Raw genomic sequence first — 19,686 nt, 5'->3', positions numbered from 1 at the left:
AGCTTTACTTAAAAATTATGCAGCTACTCGGGAGGCTGAGGCAGGAGAATTGCCTGAACCCAGGAGGCGGAGGTTGCGGTGAGCTGAGATCGCGCCATTGCGCTCCAGCCTGGGTAACAGGAGGGAAACTCTGTCTCAAAAAAAAAAAAAAAAAATTAATGGAAATCAGAGTAGAATGTGCTTTTAGCCTCTTGGGAGTCCTAGAAATCACTTTATGGTGTGATTTGCAAAGAACTTCCGAGTTTTCTTCCAAGAAGCTCATATTCTACTATTGTGTCATTAGTCTGCTTTTGTGTCACAGCCGTATAACTATTTGTATGTGTGTTGGGGAGGTGTATACCAAATCAAAAATTAAAGTTGATACCATACTGACCTGACAAATGCAATTTTCAGTAAGCCTGAGAAGACAAAATTAGATATGTTTTTTTTCTGTTGCAACTCACAGGACTTTGGTATGTGGGGGTTTGTAGAGTGCTGAGATGGGAGATTTGAGCCATATAATTAAGAATGGTAAAAGGTAAAGTAGGTCTCGCAGGCCACTAGAAATAGATAGTAGGTATTGTAAAGGGTGTTACATTCTTCCTCTTTTCTTGCGTTTTAGCTTCATTCTCTCTTTCTGCCAATACATTTTCTCCATGAGTCAAGGGACATCACCATCAGTGATTTGAGGCTTATTTCCTCGTCTTGTAGCTAGTGTTTTTAACAGCTAGCTCTAGTCTGTAAAAAATAAACCCAGAGAAGGACTCTTGATGGATGTAGTCTAGGATATATACTCTTCCTAGTGACCAGGGGATAGAGCTTATTGCCAAAAAGCAGTGATTGGGTCATCAAGGATTATTACTGGGCAAACAGAAAATACTCATTATTGGTATTTAAAGGGATCAAGTTTTGAGCTTATTCAAAAGTAGATAAAAATTCCTATGGGTTACAGTTTGTAGTGGAAGAAGTTTTTTTTTTTTTTTTCCTCCCATATTATTTCCATATGCTTACACCTTTTGCCTGACCCATGTTGTAAATTCATATTCTTTGTTATATAGTACAGGTATAATTCAGTAGTTAGTTGGATCACTTTGGGTTTGTGTAGTCTATGCACATAATTTTTATTCAGGTGGTGATTAACTTAGGCCACTCTATGCCAAAAAAAGAAGGGCTTTGATTTGAATCTAGCCAGACTTAGAGGTTAAATGTGGACAGAAGGTGTCTGCATCCATGCGTGCCCATTGTTTTTCTTCTCATTTCATTTCCTGTGTTTTTCCTCTTAAATCTAAATCACATACCCATGAGTCAATATTTACATATTGGAATACGTAAGTCATATGATTAGTTTACTCTGATTATATAAAGTGTAGTTGATTGTTTATATAGGAGCTAATGTTCCTTTAAATGGATTCCTATTTAATGATTATCCCCTGGCTTTTGATTTTTTAAAAATCTTGGTGCAGTTCATTTCAACCAGCTGCAGTGCCCAGAGCCTACTATGCTCCTGGTACTGGACTTACAAAGAAGAGTAAAAACAGTTGTGTCCCCTAACATGAACTTAGAGACAAATATAATCAGAAGGTTCCCCCACATTATAATGATGCTAAATATTTGATATGCTCTCCACCTTAACTGTGACTCACATTTTGGTTTAACATTTAAAGGTTTACTTGAATGTCATATAATTGGAAAAGACCATATCACAAGTACACTTGATAAATTTTTACAAACAATGCATCTATGAAACCAGCACCTAGAATGACTCAGTAGTGAATACACCAATATATATTAATAACTAAATGCACAATAGTGAGAATATTGGAAAAAGGATATTTTGCTGACCTCGTGTCTTTTTTTTTTTTTTTTTGTTTTTTTTTTTCACTCTGTTGCCCAGGCTGGAGTGCAGTGGTTTGATCTTGGCTCACTGCAACTTTTTTTTTTTTTTTTTTTTGTGCTACCTGCTCCTGTGGCTAAGTTTCTTATAATATTATAATATAGAATGGTTTCTGTGATCTAACTGAATGCTAAGAATACCACTGTATGGAAGTGGAAGTCTTTTTTCTCTTGTACTAATTTTTATAGTCACTTATTTTTTAAAAAATGCTGTGGTATAGCTTACTATTTCAAACAGTTTTACCATGTAAAATCTTTGAAGAGAATGTAATATGTAATTATAATTAGTATTTAGTGGTATTTCTTCAGAAATGTTTCTTGTGATGCTAATACTGATTTTTATTTGTATGGATTCATGTACGTGCCCTGATATTTGTCAAATTAATGTTATGTACAACTAGAGTAAAATCTTTATGAATTCATAGTTACGAAATTTACCTTTGCAACTATGAAGAAAAATGTATTATGAAATATCTCTGTGAGTATGGTTGAAACTTGTTTTAAAACAGACATTTTAAGAATCTTAAGCATTTCAGAGGCATCTATTCTTGAGCATATAATTAATATACTTCAACACTTAGCATATTTCCTTGTATATCTTACATCTTCAATAATTAGATGAGATTTGTTATTTAGTTTTTAAGATACTCTCATCTGCTCTTAATTCAAATGTAACAAATCTCTTCTTTATAAATGTGTTTTTTTCCCCGAATATTTTAAAGGCGTTTAATTATTTGAAATCTTTATGTTGTTTAAAATAAATTCCAATATAACAAATTTTAGGTTTCTCTAATAGAAGGGCATATATCATTTATTTATTTTGAGATTTTTTTAGAGGAAAAAAGATTGGCTTGATTTTAAAACAGACAATGACATTTCTGAGAATATTAAATTGTCATCAGTTAAGCAAATCATTTAAAAATATTACAGGCTTACAGTAACTACTCTGTAGTGACTGAATTTATTTTACTCTAAAGATGTTTATTATGATCTCATGACTAATAGCATAAAAGATCAGGAGAGATTTAATATTTATTTTTTTCTTAAACTGTAGGTCATAACATGTTCAATGGAGTAACCGATTGAGTGAGAAAAACAGAAAAAGAGACAGAGAGATACGAGATTTCTTTCTAATAATTAAAATTTTATGTAAAGAAGCTTTGATCTCATTTATAATTCTTATTCTTTTAAAGGAGGGTGCATCTGCCCGGAAGACTCAGACTCCTGCAGCCCAGCCCGTACCAAGACCAGGTAAAACTGTAAAACTTTGGTTTATGTTTTATTTCTAAAGGTCATAACAGTGCAACTTTTTTGGTGTGTGATAATGCTTTGAATAAATTGAAATTTTACTTATAATACATTGCAAGGTCATGTTTCTTTAAAGACTTGATTCTGCTTAAGCAGATCTCAAAACTGTGATAATGTAAATAAAATGCTTGCTAAACTTCAGTCAGCGTCATTAATAAATCTTGATGTTCTTAGCAGAAAGACATAAAGGAATTAAAGTGAAAAGCACATTAAATTATTCATTTTTGTATAGTGCATTAATTAAGCAGCTCAACTGGATTTTGTAACATTTTTTACTGAAGTACTATGTTCCCCAGTTTGATTCAAGGGTCATTGATAACATAGGTTTTAAAGTATTGTTTTTGAATAATGAAGTTATACTATAGAACATTTACTTGAATAAATAGGTATAGTGAAGGGTTAAAAAAAATTTAAGAAAATGTTTTTATTTTGGTTAAAATTTGAGAAAAATGTTTTTAAAACATTTTTAAATGTTTAAAAGCTATTTATGTATATCCATCCTCTCACCAATTCTGTTGCAGTTCCATGGTAGTATGTAACATGTGAATTTTTTTCCTATAGCAGCACAGAATTATAATTTTAATAGACTCATATTCAGCTTTGATGCTTAGAATTTCAGGTATCTGTGTTTAACATCTAAATTTCTGTATCATTTTAAAAAAATATGTGTTAAACAAAGGTAGTATTGAAGTTACTTTAGAAAAATTCTTCCCCCTATTCCTAGTACCTAAAAAGACTCCTCTTCACAGATAACAACACTGTATTTATTTTCAGTCTTTTGAGTTTGTTTTTGGTGTTTGGTGTTTTATTTTTACATTTATTTAGCATACATAATTTGAGTGTTGGGCTATACCACTTGTCTTTTTTTTTTTTTTTTTTTTTTTTTTTTTTTTTTTTTTTTTTTTTTTTTTTTTTAAACTCATCAGTACTGTTGAAAGTAAGTATGATGAAGGAAAATAAAGGATTGGAAAGCACAGGCAATAACTTAACTGGATCTTCCCCATAAGTTTCACAGTATCAATAGTGTAGATTTGGATATCCTCTTATTCAAAGTATGTTTATATACAGGCTAATTCTAAAATTATGTAGATTATGAATATTAAATATTTTCTGGAGGCACTTCAAAAGTGCGGTACATGGTGCTTATATTGGGATGGTTTTGCAGGGTAATTTCCCTGTGTCCTGGATTCATACTCCTCTTAGATGTGGCTAGTATTTCCTTTTTTTCTTTTTCTTTTTATTTGACAGTAGATTTGTTTGAAAATTTTGTCATTACTGTTTTTAAGTAGGAGTGGAGAAGAGGAGTGCACTGTCAGCCTTGTTACAGTCAGACAAGATTGTATGTAACTGATTAGGGTGACAGGACTATTTTTCAGTAGAGATGATGATACCAGAATCCATTGTGAGAGTGTAAGGAAGAACAATTAAATTCAACAAATATTATTTGAATTTCCATGTACTAGGCTCTTGTCCTGAAACTAAGAGAAGCTGAAGAAGCTTTTTGCAGGATGGAAGAAAAAGGTGAAGGAAGTAGGGGTGGACAGATGGGGTTGGGTCCAAAGAATACTAACAATACTAGCATGAAGTATAGGAATATTGTGGGGGCAGTTGAATCACAGATAAGAGAATTGTTTGTTTTTCTTTGGGAGGCAGGGATGGCAGGTTATGGTTTGTCAGAAATGGCATTGCATAAAAGGGGAAAAGCTACCACCTGAGGATTCTAACTTAGAATCTATAATGTAAAATTTTTCTATTTTACATTTTCGTAAAGTAAGTTAGTATATAAGGAAAGGGCAGGGGAGGCACTGATATCCAAACAAACCGTTTTGTTCAGATGTGTCTTGTGATAAAATGGAGTTAAAGGGATTGGATTCTACTAGCCAATTACGTGGCTAGGGGAAAATCATATGTGTAAAATAAGGAGTTCTGAGTCTTTTTCAGTTGTCCTGCTAAAGTGTCCTGGGGATTAAACTGATGGAAATTTAATCTGAAGTCATGTCTCATCATATCTCAGATGCTCTAATGCCCATCCATGTGATCTCTGCACTTCCTGCTTTCACTTATTTACACCCATGCATCCACATTTTCTACCCACTATTCTAAAATAATTAAGGTTTTTGCTCTCATTCAGCAATAAGACTTGATTGGAATGGATAGTAGCAGTTTGAAGTCTTTATTTCTCCTAATTAGTGTATTTTTATTTTGCTGCCAAAATTTTAAATGCATCTGCTTATGGGGGTGCAGCTCCATTTTGAAGGGATATTGTTTAATATCTGACATGTTCACTAGTATTATGCCTTTAAAATTTGAAAAATATGTGTGCCCAAAATATATATGGCCAGAAGGGGGATTATAGATGTATAACTGTTATCTTTGGGTAGAATTTGGATAATTTTGAAATGGGGGACTGAACCACCTATTCTCTCCTTGAGTGAGATACCTCAACAATGGAGTTCTGTTTTTGAGCATTTATAGATTTTTATTTCTCATTTCCTCAAATATTTATTTGGTGCTGTTATGCTAGGCAAGTCTGGGTAAATTTAATGATTTAAAGTGTTTACAGTTAAACATTTTATACCTCTAAAGGTCTAAAAATTTTCACTTCTCAAAATTCATTTAGGGAATATAGCTAACAAGAAGCACATATTTTCCAGTGGATTCATAAATACAAGCATTTGAAAAGCCATAGTTTAGAATTCACTATAATTTCCTTTTTATAGCCATATTAAATTTCTTGCACATATCCTTGTCTACCTTCTCTCCACTTTCTTAATGTATGCACCATCCATACTTCACTAATTCATTGTTCTTTTGAGATGAGTAGGTAGCCTATGGTACTAGTTTATCTGCTTAACACCACTCATGTGAGATTGAGAGAGCGAACTAGCTTCTTTATATTTTATAGAAATTTCTTATGCTATTCAGTCATGTAATTTATAGCCTAGCTATTGGTTGGAGTACTTCTCCTCTCATTCCATAGTTATGAATCTATGTGCTGACGATTTCCAAATTTATATCTCCAATTCAGACCTCTGGTATCTTCTGTTAACTGTCTGTGTAACATTTGGATTTGCCATAGGCATTTAAAAGCGAATTAAGATAATTTTTTTCCCTGCTGTTTTCCCCAAGGTCTCTTACTTTATACTTTTGTGCTTTTTCATGGAGTGACACCACCATCAACTTCATATCTTAAATCAAAAACTTGGGGGTTATTCTTTATTCATCACATTTCCTTACTCCTTTTCTCATCTCTTAGTGGTTTCTGTCAGATGTACCTTTTCTGTATTCCAAATGTATCAATTTTCCTTTATCTCCACTACCACAACTCAAGTAGACACCATTATTCTCTCTCTAGACCAGTGGGTCTCAGCATGGTTGGCTACCTGATGTCAGCCTATGACCTCTTTATTTCTGGTGCCAAGAAAATAGATACAGAAATTAAGGGTAAAATAGTGTCATAGCATCTAAGTACATAATCATCTTTATAGAAATTCATTGTTATTATTTTTTATTCAATTGACTTTGAATTGGAATTTAAAACAAAAACTCATCTTAACCACGCATAGTTGGAGTAGCACCTTTGTTGATTGTTGTAATAATCCTAACTGAGCTTTCTGCTTTCACGCATGTACCCTTCTCAATCCCTTGTCCAAATCCATTGTTTTTTTTTCCTTGCAGAAGTGTGACATGAAAATAAAATCTTGACACTTTCTGGCTTAATAGTTATAGGACTTTCCAGTGGCACTTAAATGTAAACTTAACATTGCTTAAAAGGCCCTACCTGAATTGGTCTCTGCATGTATTTGTTATCTCATCTCCTGCCATTCTTCTTTTCTTCCCTGTGGTCTACCCATTGGCCTTGTTTCAGTTCCCTAAATGTGGCAATTTCTTCCTGCCTATGGTATTTTCCTACATTCCTACCTCTTATCTGGACTGTTCGCCTACTTGTTCTTGGCAGGTTGGCTTGTTTTCATCTTTCAGATTTCGGCTTAAATGCCACCAGAAGGTTTTTGCATTCTATCTAAAGGACGCTTTTCTGCCAGTGTACACTCAATTTGTTCCCTTAGTATGTGTTCCAACTAGTTTATATGTTTGGTTGCATTTTTGTTTATGGTCTGGCTTCCTTACTCTGCTGAAAGCTCTTTGAGGGCAGGAATTATTTCTGTTTTGTTTGCAATTTAATACTAACTTAGCAATCCTTGTACATAGGCTCTGAATAAATATTTCTTAAGAATCTAATTATATTTGAAATCAAAGCAACAGTAATTTTTCTTATGGTTATTCTCAGCTTGTAAATTGGCAATTAGCACACTTGCTTGAGTGGTAGTAGAAGTAAAGCAGCAGCAGTTAACATCTACTGTGGTTGCAAGATTCAGGAAATGGTAAGTATGTGCTAACATCTAGTTAAGGACTTGAGCATGCATTATTATTTTTTAAATTCTCACAGCAATATCAAAATAACAAAACTACTATCTCTTTGATGATCGAGGAAACAGGCTGAGCAAAGTTAATCAACTTGCCTGGACAGTGGCAAAATAGGATTTGAACTAAAATTGCCTGAGTCCAGACCTTTGCTGTTGATCACTCTGTCATACAAACCCTTTAAGATCAAGCTTCTCATTGATGTGTCCATCACAGTGTCTCAGTCTTGGTCCTTACATACTAGGGAACTTGTTTATATTATTTTGCAGTTTTTTTTTTTTTTTTTAAACTAAACCTCTAAATTTTATTTTTAACATTTGTGGCCAGGAGAAGATCATATGTATAAAAGGAAGGAGTTCTTAAGTCTTTCAGTTGCTTTGCTAAAGTGCACTGGGGATTAAACCTCTAAACTTTATTTAGAGCTTTTGTATTGCCTTTTTTTATATATTGGGTCTTCTCAGCTTTGAGTTTAGTAAATGTTTGCCTTAATTCCTGAGAGCGTTTGTGGGTTTCCTTAGAAAATCAAACAGTACTTCAGTCACAGATTTCTCCCTTTCCCTCTTTCTCCTTTCCTCTCTTCTTCTCACTTCTTCTCTTTCTTACTTCCATCTGTTCATCACAGGGACTCCTTCCCTCCTCCGTTCCCTCCTCCTTTCCCTCCTTCCTTCCCTCCTCCCTTCCCTCTTTCCCTCCTTCCTTCCCTCCTTCCCTGCTTCCTTCCCTCCTTCCTCCCTCCCTCCCTTCCTTCTTCTTTTCTTTCTTCCTCTTTGTTTTTTTGTAGTTCCCTTTAGTCATAATAGCAGCTCCAGTTACCTGTTTATCCATTCTGTTATCCCTTTATCTCTCAAGAAATACCGAATATTTACCGAGACTATATTATATTCCACATTACACTGTCTAGCTAATTAGATTTATCTGTGACCTCCCATTTCTTAAAATGATTTAAGAAAATTCTAGTTTTTTTTTTTTTTTCTCAGCAAGAAGAGAAAACTGTAATAGTAAAGGCATATATCTCAGCTTGTATTTGTGTATATAGTTATCTGCTTTCTGAGGCTGGGAAGATCATACTACTGAACTCGATGATAGTTTTTCACAATGAGAGAGCTATACAAAGAATTAGTTAAAATGTAGCATTTTGCTGCTTTTTAAATAGAACATTTTCCAGAGGTGTAAGTGCTGTGTTATTCACTTTAAAGATGGTATCTGTTTTTAAGAATTGACGTTGAATTAGAATTTTAAGTCTCCTAAATTTTTCTTTACTTTTGTGATTTAAGAAGCAAAACTCCAGCACAGCCTGTGGCACATTGAGTTCTTGTATGGTCAGATACCGAAAATAAAACCTGCAGCACTTTTTATCCTAAGTCATATTCATCTTGTGTTAGGTCATTATTACCATTATGTCAACAAATATTTCTGTGCATTAAAAGTTCATTGCATATAAACATAATACAAAGATATGGGCCAGGCTCAGTGGCTCACCCCTGTAATCCCAACACTTTGGGAGGCTGAGGTGGAAGCTGATAGCTTGAACTCAGGAGTTCGAGACCAACCCTGGGTGATATAGTGAGACCCTGTTTTTATTAAAAAGAACAAAAAAAGATAGGAAGATTTATGTATTTATAACATGATCACAATCAATCATATGGTCATTTCCCGATAATACAGACCTTCACATATATATATAACTGATTACCTGTAATGCTGTATTTCTCACCAAAAAAGAGACAAGAAACAATTTTTAAAAGAAAGGAAAAAAATAAAAGGAATATTTTAGCCTTAGCTCTCAATAACTTCTTTCCTTTTCTTCCAAAATGGTTAAACATATTCCCTTTCCATAGTATTATTTGCTTTTAGACTCTGTTTTTACATTTATTACAGTGGTATTCAGCTTATTATAAAATTATTTTTATTTATTTATTTTGCTAGATCTGTACATCGATGAATATAGATACTCAGTGCCTGGCATTGTAATACAGTAGTCCCCACTTTACCAAACCTGATTTGGTCAGTCAGAACATGTATCTTTTTATGTCTTCTGTAAATTTAGTGCCTTTTCCATCTTGACACCATCACTCACTGTGGCTGAAACTTTTGCAGTTTGAGGTTCCAAGGCAAAACTAGCATGAATTTATTTTTCTTCCCCACAATTACACAGATGGGAGATTCACTGTTTTTAATGTAGATGTTAGCAATTTTAGGATGTGATTTTTTTTTTTTTTTCTTACTAAGTAGAGATTTTCATGTTTTCACCTAAGGGAAACACTTAATGTCTTTTCTTTGGTAGTGGCATATCCAGATTGTCAGCCTTCTCACTCTTGGACTTTGAGGCCATTCATAAGTCAAATAAGAGCTATTTGAAACTAGCACTGTGATAACAGTGAGGGAGGTGACTACTAAGTAAAGAGCAGGTAGTGTAGAGAGTGTGGATACGTTAGATAAAGAGAGGATTCACATGCTGGGGGGCAGTGTGAGATTTCATCGTGCTACTCAGAAAGATGTGCAGTTTCAATCTTGTGAATTGTTTGTTTCTGGAAGTTCCTATTTAATATTTTCAGACCACAGTGGACTGTGGTTAACTGAAACTGCAGAAAACAGAACTGTGGATATTGTATCTTCACTTTTTCCTTCTGACTGCAGATTGCTGAATAATGCATTTTAATATTTTTGTGAAGCAGAATGTTACTTGAAAAGATAGTAAGTTGTAAAATATGTCTTCTGATTTACAGTTAGTCATATGTGAATACAAATAATTTTTAAAATACCCCTTATTTGTAAGTTTGAAAACAGGAATATGGTTTCTATAATACACAGTGTGATTTCTTTTCTTCTTTACAGTTTCTCAAGCAAGACCTCCCCCAAATCAGAAGAAAGGTGAGGTTGTGCATATGATTTTTAACTTAACTTTAAAAAGTAAATGATGCAGCTATGTCACATATTTGTGCTTGGTATCCATTCTGATTAGTCAGTGCTCAAGCCATACTGATTATTAAATATTTTTTAATATCCACTGGCTTAAAATATTTTTTAGATCAAAAGAGTTAAAATTATAATTTATAAACTTTTAACTTTTAATAGAGAAAGTAAGTGTAATTCCTAATAACATATTTTCTACCTGTAAAATTTTGTCTTTATAGGATCTCGAACACCCATTATCATAATTCCTGCAGCTACCACCTCTTTAATAACCATGCTTAATGCAAAAGACCTTCTACAGGACCTGAAGTAAGTAATTTGTTAAATTGTCCTGTTCGTAGGACATTGAGATATCATTGGAAAATAGTAGTTACTGAATCAGTATTATTTGGAGAAAACAATTTCAGTTTCTGTGCTTTAGGCTTTATATGTTGTATGAAGCATAATTTTTCAAAACAGAATATAATCTTCTTTATTTGGATCCTTCAGGGAAACTTACAGAAACTTCTGGCTAAAGTCCTAATGAAAAAAGATACTATCATATTAACTTTTAATATGAATTGCTTTCTTTTGATGTTTTTCTCTCAGAGAGCTTGAGGAAGTTTGAAAACAAATTCAGGTTCTGTCTGAATATTAGATGTTACATCCTAATGGGAAAAAGTAGGTAGGTGGGTGGGTGGGTGCATAGTTATTTAACCTAGATAGCAGTAAAAGTTAAAGAAGTGAAAATGAAACCTATACATGATGATACAATTTTCAAATGCTTAACTTCTCAAAATTTTTAATGTCTATTTTCCTCCCCATTTTCTTATTAAACTGAATACAGTCACACTTGTACCCAGTTTGTCCTAATAAACATGCATCATGGTTATTGGGCACAAAATAAATCTCTTCCTCCCCAGTCACTTTCAGATTTAAAATTTAAGTAGTTTATATATATTTTCCCACAGCATTTCTTCTATTAATGAATATGAGTAGACATACCACTTTTAAGTATCATGACTACTTTTAAATCTGTGTACTAATTCTTGGATTGGTTACAGAAGAAAAAGGCAATATAAAAATTGTTTTAAATAAGCTTCAATGATACATTAACAAGGCTTAAAATGAGCCATGTTTAAGTGATTTTCAGAATGCTGTCAAGTTTTTTAGACATAGTGTTGCAAAATAGTTTTTCCTCAGATTTTTTTTTAGTCATACTCATTGTTAAAATGGGTGAATATTTTAAATATTCATCTAGATACTATTGGCTGATGTAGGATTTTAAGATAGTTACTCCTATCAGAATGCTTTTTATGAAATAGGATAGAAAACGGAAGAACTCAAAAATTGTAATATGTACTATTTCAGAGGATAAGAGAGATACTGTGATCACTAGTTGGAGAGAAGAGGGTTAACTTTATTCTGCTTTAATATTTTCGTATTGTTTGTTATATTCTCATAGTACTTCTTATTAAACAGAAACTGTCAAATTTTCCTGTTGTGTTACATACCTGGTTATTTAATTTTGGTATTTGTTAGAAATTTGGATGGTTGCTCACTAATCTTAATTAATATGGCTTTATTTGAAATAGTACTGGCTTGAAGGCATGTCCTTCCAGAGTGATTTTGTGTTTGCTTTGCCAGGTGCTTCAAGAACATCTCAACCCTTAAGTTGATTTTTGTGTTAAGTTTTCAACATGAGGACTTCTAGTCCGTCCGGGTAGGATAAATTCAAATTTGAATCAGATCCGAGTGACATTGGCTGATAAATTATCGAGGAGCCCCTTTTCTTTCCCTGTTCCAGAGGCAGATCAAGATGGATATGCTTCCCTGACATTTGACTGGAGATAGTGTTTCCCCCTACTTTAACCTTTGATTGATTGTGTGACTTTTCTGTGGCTCTAGTTGTAGCTCCTTTGCGTCCTTTCCCCATGTAGGTGGTAAAAGCCAGTTCTCAGTACTGCCTACACTTTCCTCATGGGCAATACCAGTGGACTTTTTTGGTCCTCAGCATTTTCTTCGTTTGTAGCCCATGACTATTTTCTTTCTAGCTCAGCTATGCATTTCAGGTATACATGACATTGTATTTAGCATTTCCAGGTGTTTATGTATGAAGTTCCAGTTCTAATAATGTAGTATACCAGATAGTATAACCCATTTTAGTAGGAAGTTGTTAGTCTGCCAAACGTACCAAATTTCTTAATTCATGTTTCATAATTGTTTGAATTGTACCTGAGGAGAATTAAAAATGAAGATTATTTTGTAAGTTATTTGCCTACTTAGCTATAGATTGTTTGCATTTGGGATACACTAGACGTTAGAAATAAGTTTTAATGTTTTTCTAATCAGTGATGTTGATGCTTTAGCTGTGAGACAGATTCAGATGACTTTAGTGGTAACTCTCATTTGGGGAGATTGATGTGTGTATTGGTTCTGTTCTTCCAGCTAACATCTACAGAGCAATAACTAAAAGGTAAATTCCTCTGTAGACGAATATACCACAAGCCCAGCCTTCTAGGAGCTCACATGATAGTGGTACTGGTTCGTCACTAATTGCAGCTGTTTAGCACTTAGTCTAAAACTCAGTTTCAATGCCTTATTCTAAGTACAGTGAAAAACACTCTGTCTTTTGACTCGGCAAACTTGAATCACATTCTGAAGATAGATTCAGAAAGAAATTAGACCTCAACAGTTATCAGCCTTTAAATGCTTTATCTAGCTTCTCTCACAGATTATGTGCCATTAGTGAGAATGTGTATAATAGTGATTTTTCGTAATATATAAACAATTGAAATTTATTGTTTACTACAATTTGAGACCTAAAAATGATATACAGTATATCTAGTTTGACCCACACTTATTCCTGAACAAAAATACTGATAGATAAAGTTTATGTTAGCCTTTTATCCCTGTCATGTAGTTGCAGAGCAGGAAATACAACCAGGTCTCCTGATGATCAATTTAGTAGTCTTACTATTTGTTCTGTGGAGTTACCTAACAAACATTCAGATTAAGAAATTAAGTTTTTATGTAATTACATGGAAATTGAATAGCCTGCTCCTGGATCACTTTTGGGAAAAGGATGAAATTAATGCTTTTTTTTTTGAGTAAGAGTCTTTCTCTGTCGCCCAGGCTGGAGTGCCGTGGTGCAATCTTGGCTCTCTGCAACCTCTGCCTCCTGGGTTCAAGCAATCCTCCTGTCTCAGCCTCCTGAGTAGCTGGGACTACAGGTGTGTGCCACCACACCTGGATAATTTTTGTATTTTTTGTAGAGACTGGGCTTCGCCATGTTACCCAGCCTGATCTCGAGCTCCTGGGCCCAAGTGATCTGCCTGCCCTGACCTCCTGAAGTGCTGGGATTACAGGCATGGGCCACCATGCCTGGCCTCAAAAAAATTATTTGAAACAAATGAAGTCAAAGATAGAATGTACTGGAATCTCTGGGACCCAGCTAAAGCAGTACTGAAAGGAAAGTTCATAGTGCTAAATGACTACATCACAAAGTTAGATCTCAAATTAACCACCTAACATTACACTTGGAGGAACTAGAAAAACAAGAGCAAACCAGCCCCTAAGCTAGCGGAAGAAAATAACCAAAATCAGAGCTGAACGAAATTGACATGTGAAAATCCATACAGAAGATTAGTAAACCAAAAGTTGGTTCTTTGAAAGAATAAACAAGATTAATAGACTGCTAGCTAGATTAATATACTGCTAGCTAGATCAATAGAGAAAATAAGAGAAAAGATCTAAATAAACACAATCAGAAATGACAAAGGGGCATTACCACCGACCCCACAGAAATACAGAATACCTTCAGAGACTGTGAAGACCTCTGTGGACACAAACCAGAATACCTAAAAGGATAAACTCCGAGAAACATACAATCTCTCAAGATTGGATTAGGAAGGAATTGAAATCCTTAACAGACCAATAATGAGTTTCCAATTTGAATCAGTAGTAAAAATAAGCTACCAACCAGAAGCCCCTCAACCCCAAACCAGACAGATTCATAGCCGAATTCTACCAGATGTATAAAGGAGAGCTGGTACCCATCCTACTGATATTGCTCCAAAAAATCAAGGAGGAGGGACTTCCCTAACTCATTTTATGAAGCCAGCATCATTCTGATACCAAAACCTGTCAGAGGGACAATAAAAAACAAACACAAACAACTGCTGGCCAGTATCCCTGATGAGCATAGATGCAAAAATCAACAAAATACTAGAAAATCGAATCCAGCAGTGCATCAAAAAGCTAAAACACTATGATCAAATAGGCTTTATCCTTGGGATGCAAGATTCGTTCAACATACATAAATCAGTAAACATGATTCATCACATAAACAGAACTAAAAAATTACATGATCATCTCAGTAGGGGCAGAAAAGGATTTCAATAAATCCTCACATCTCTTCATGTTAAAAACCTTCAACAAACTACCCATCAAAGCAACATACCTCAAAATAATAAGAGCTGTCTGTGATAGTCCCACAGCCAAATCATACTCAACAGGCAAAAGCTGGAAGCATTCCCCTTGGGAACCAGAACAAACCAAGGATGTCCACTCTCCCCACCTCTGTTCAATGTAGTGCTGAAATGGGAAAGGTTTCCTTGCCCCCCTTGCAGGGTGTGCAGTGGGGGTGTGCCTTGCTTCTTCAGTGCCCTGCTGCTCACACCTCTAGGGGAGCACATAGATAGATGGGCCGGCTGTGGGGCTCCGACCCCACAGTCGTGTCTTTTGGTGGGTGTTTACAGCTGAAGCCCCAGTGGGCATGTATTATAGGGTGCTCTTTTGATTTGCCCTGTAGGCAGCTTGTGTTAACCAGCTAGTGAGACCCTCTACCTTATCACAAAGACCCTCTACCTTATCCCTCTCTCCCTCTATCCCTCTCTCTCCCCCTCCTTCCCTACCTTCCCTGGCTAACCAGAGAGGTGAAAGAACTCTGCAACAAGCATTACAAAACACTGCTGAAAGAAATCAGAGATGACACAAATGGAAAAACATTTTATGTGCATGGATAAGAAGAATCAATATTATGAAAGTGGCCATACTGCCCAGAACCATTTACGGATTCACTGCTACTCCTAGCAAACTACTAAATTTCATTTTTCTCAGAATTTGAACAAACTATGGTAAAATCCATATGGAAACAAAAAGGCAGAACAACAAAGCATCCGAAGCAAAATGACCAAAGTTGGGGAGGCATCACACTACACAGTTTCAAACTATACAACAAGACTTGAGTAACCAAAACAGCATGGTACTGGTAGAAAAAAGGCACACAGACCAGTGGAACAGGTTAGAGAATCCAGAAATAAAGCTGTCCACCAGGAACCAGCTGCTCTTTGACAAAGTCAACAGGAACAAGCAGTGGGGAAAGGGCTCCTTATTCAGTGATGCTAAGATAACTGGCTAGCCAAATGCAGAAGATTGAGACCAACCACTTACTTTCACCATATACAAAAATCAACTTGAGGTGGATTAAATGACTTAAATGTAGGACCTGAAACTGTAAAAACCCTAGAAAAAAACAGAGCATACCATTCTGGACGTAGGCCTTGGTAAACATTTTATGATGAAGTCTTCAAAAGCAAATGCAGCAAAAACAAAAATAGACAAATGGGAGCTAAACCAAAAAGCTTCTGCAGTTTAAAAGACACCGTCAACAGAGTAAACAGACAACATACAGAATGGGAGAGAATATTTGGAAGATATGCATCTGATACAGGTCTAATACCCATAATTTATAAGGACCCTAAGCATAAAACAAACAATCCCATTAAAAACTGAGCAAAGGACATGAACAGACACTTGTCAAAAGAAGATATGCACATGGCCAACAAACGTAGGAAAAAATAATTAACATCACTAATCATTAGAGAAATGCAAATCAAAACCACAATGAGATATCATCTCACACCAGTCAAAATGGCTATTATTAAAATATCAGAAAATAGTAGATCTTGGTGAGGTTGTGGAGAAATGGGAATGCTCAAAGTGCTGCTGGTGGGAATGTAAATTAGTTCAGCCACTGTGTAAAGCAGTTTGCAGATTTATCAAAAACCTTTAAACAGAACTACCATTTGACCCAGCAGTCCAATTACTGGATATATAGCCAGAGGAATATAAACCTTTCTCCCAAAAAGACACATGCACTCTTATATTCATCGTGGCATGTTTCACAGTAGCAAAGACATGGGATCAACCAAGATTCCCATCAGCAGGGGATTGGGTCAAGAAATCTGGTATATGTATGTCACGGAATACTATGCAGTCATAAAAACAACAAAACCATGTCCTTTGCAACAACATGGATGCAGCTGGAAGACATTATCCTCACAAATTAACACAGAAACAGAAAACCAAATACCGCATGTTCTATGTGGGAGGTAGACATTGAGTACATGTTGTACACAAAGAGGGAAACCAAAGATACCAGGGCTTTCTTGAGGGTGGAAGGTAGGAAGAGAGGATCAAAAAACTATCTGTTCTGTACTGTGCATATTACCCTGAGTCATGAAATAATTTGTGCACCATATCCCAGTGACGTGCAATATACCTGTGTAACAAACCTGCACATGCACCTCCTCAACGTAAAGTAAAAGTCGAAAAAGAATACTAAATAAGAGGAAAGAATAGCGAAAGAAAGAAAGAAATTGGATTTTATTCTGGCCTTGATAGTTGTGTGATTATAATCCAGAATAAAACAAAGTCTTCTACAAGATTGAAGGCCTAAGTCAGTGTTAGAATAATTATATTTTATAATCTGAATGCTCTGATGTTTAGAATTTCCTGTTAAAAATTTTATCACTAGGAAAGCAATTTTATTTAGCAACATAATTAATACCCAAAAGAGGAATGTAAATGCTCTGGCTTCTTTCTCAGTAAAGTAACAATGATAACTTTTGAAGGAAGAAAAGCCCCTTCATGTGGGGGGAGGAGGTGCGGGGAACCATGCTGCTTTTAACTGATTCAAACTGAGAAACAAAACAAGTTGCTGTATTTGTGGATTTCACATTTCACTAAAGGCAGAACTGAATTTAAAGTAGCTTTCTTTACAAAGTGTAGGTATCCTGGAACATACAAGTATATTCATACCTGAATTCATTTGTGATACTTTCGAATGACAAAATATTCATTGAGCTCTTTTTCATTAATTGTATGGCTTTTATAGAAAAGTTTTAGTATTCTGGCAGATGTGAGTTTTTTGATTGCGTATGTCACCTGCTGAGCTTAAGTAATTTACAGTTTTGTCAACAAGATATACTTTTGGTCCTTGAAATAGATTTGATAATATAACAGAAACTGTCAGACTCACAGAAATGGATTACATTAACTGCTTCGAAAATTTGTTTAGTTTTTGTATCAGCTTTCCACCTTTTAGTCAGTATACATGGTTTTTTATGATTTATAATTTGAAATATTTTTTTTTTTTGGTAATAGTTTCTGTGTCTTGCAGTCTATCTCTGTTCTTTCCAACTAAATTATGATTTCCTCAGAGACAAGGGTTTGTTATTTTATTGTTATCTGTAGCTACATTGTTTAAAACAGTGTTGGCCTAGTAATGAGTACTAAGTAAATAAGAAAAAGAAAAAGAGAAGGAAACAATTTGAAAAGAAAAGGATTGAAGGGGGGGGGAGGGGGGGGACTTACGTACCTGAAATTTAAAGTTTGGTTTTTGTGCATGTATGTTTGTGCAACCTGTGAATTAATTTATTGCATTTATTTTCAAACTGAAATACCTTTTTTGATATATAGTAGTCATAGCCACACCTGGGATTTGATTTTAGTTCCCTTGATACTTCATTACACTTGTTGTGTGTTTTTTGTTTTGTTTTGTTTTTTGCATTTACTCTATTTTTTAATCCATTTTATAATTTGTGAATTTGGTATTATCCAGTTCTCACAAATTTTAGTAATTGACAACTTTTTAGAAATAAATATGTTTGGCTGGTTATACAAAATTTACAGTGAGTTTGTGGAATGTTAAAAAAAGAAATTGTCTTTCATTCTCCACTCTCAAGAACCTTTGCAGTATTCATCTGAATGTATTACAAATCTAATATTAAACACTGTTTTATAGCACAAGATAGTAAATAGTGCAAGAAATCACAAAGTAAATTTTAGTGTCTTTCTCTTTAGTCTTGTTTACTGGGGAAGCCAGACAATTAAACAGACCACATTCTTAGGATAGACTATGCCTAATGTTTCTTCCAAGCTTAAAACACTCCCTTCATTGTTTAACACCTCATTGCAACTGACATCTCCCCTACAGTTTGAGTCAGCTGGAGGCTTTGCTATGTAATTAATGCATAATTGAAACCTCCTCCACACAATTATGGTACTGGCTGTAACTCATAGCTCAAGTTGGCATAGATTCTATTTGGTTTTATGTAAAATTGAGGATTCTTTAGTTTTCTGTCCCTTCAATAAGTAAATGAAACAAAACAAAACCCTTTAACATCCTAACAAAATTAAGATTATATTATGGAAATATTAAAAAAATACACAATACATCTATAAACATGATCTTGAAAGTTGTTTAGTGGAACTGTAAGGTTATTTAAAATAAATAATTGGATGTAACTTCCTGATTTGGGCCATGTTGGCAGCCACACGGGACCAAGTTCCAAAGAGGAGAGATTGTGCACAGAAATTGCTCAAAAGCTATGTAGAGGGTTCACCTTGCATCTGCCAAATACTATTCAGCACATGCATGTGAGAAAACTGCTTGAGGCCTGGGAAACAGTCACCGGGAGGGAAGCAGGCAGAAAAATTACTGGAGCTTAGACTGGACTGAGAATAGTACTTGTTCCCAACAGCCCCAGGCAATGCAAAATGATATTGCCATTTTGGAAAGTAATATGGGAGTTTATTTTTTCCCCCATCACACTGAAAATATTACTCCACTATCTTTTAGCTTCCTTTGTTTTGATGATGAGAAGTTGTTAGTGTGATAATCAGTCCTATGAGGGGAATCTGTTCCATGTGGTTATTTTAAAGATCATTTTAAATTTATCTGCTATAGCTAGATACAGATTTCTTTTTTATATATACCACTCGGAATTTGTCAGAATTATATCTGTATTGGTTGTTTTTCATCAGTTCTGAAAGTCTTGGCCCTTACTTTTGATAATCTGTGAAATATGATATGCTTTTTTTTTTTTTTTTTTTTTTTTTTTTTTT

At 34.7% G+C, this 19,686-nt stretch overlaps 1 protein-coding gene across 1 annotated transcript in view; it reads left to right on the top strand.

The window, feature by feature from the left end:
- CDC73 (cell division cycle 73) overlaps positions 1-19,686 on the top strand; it is a 125,964-nt gene that overhangs the window by 77,381 nt on the left and 28,897 nt on the right. The window contains exons 11-13 of the mRNA XM_017498620.2: positions 3,066-3,123; positions 10,438-10,473; positions 10,737-10,824. Coding sequence (XP_017354109.1) covers positions 3,066-3,123; positions 10,438-10,473; positions 10,737-10,824 — 182 coding nt within the window. The remainder of the gene's footprint in view (positions 1-3,065; positions 3,124-10,437; positions 10,474-10,736; positions 10,825-19,686) is intronic.

Source organism: Cebus imitator, unplaced genomic scaffold (genome assembly GCF_001604975.1).
Source record: "Cebus imitator isolate Cc_AM_T3 unplaced genomic scaffold, Cebus_imitator-1.0 Scaffold247, whole genome shotgun sequence".
NCBI classification, from domain to species: domain Eukaryota; kingdom Metazoa; phylum Chordata; class Mammalia; order Primates; family Cebidae; genus Cebus; species Cebus imitator.
The sequence above is the reverse complement of the archived record's forward strand: the minus strand, read 5'-3'. Positions and strand labels throughout refer to the sequence as shown.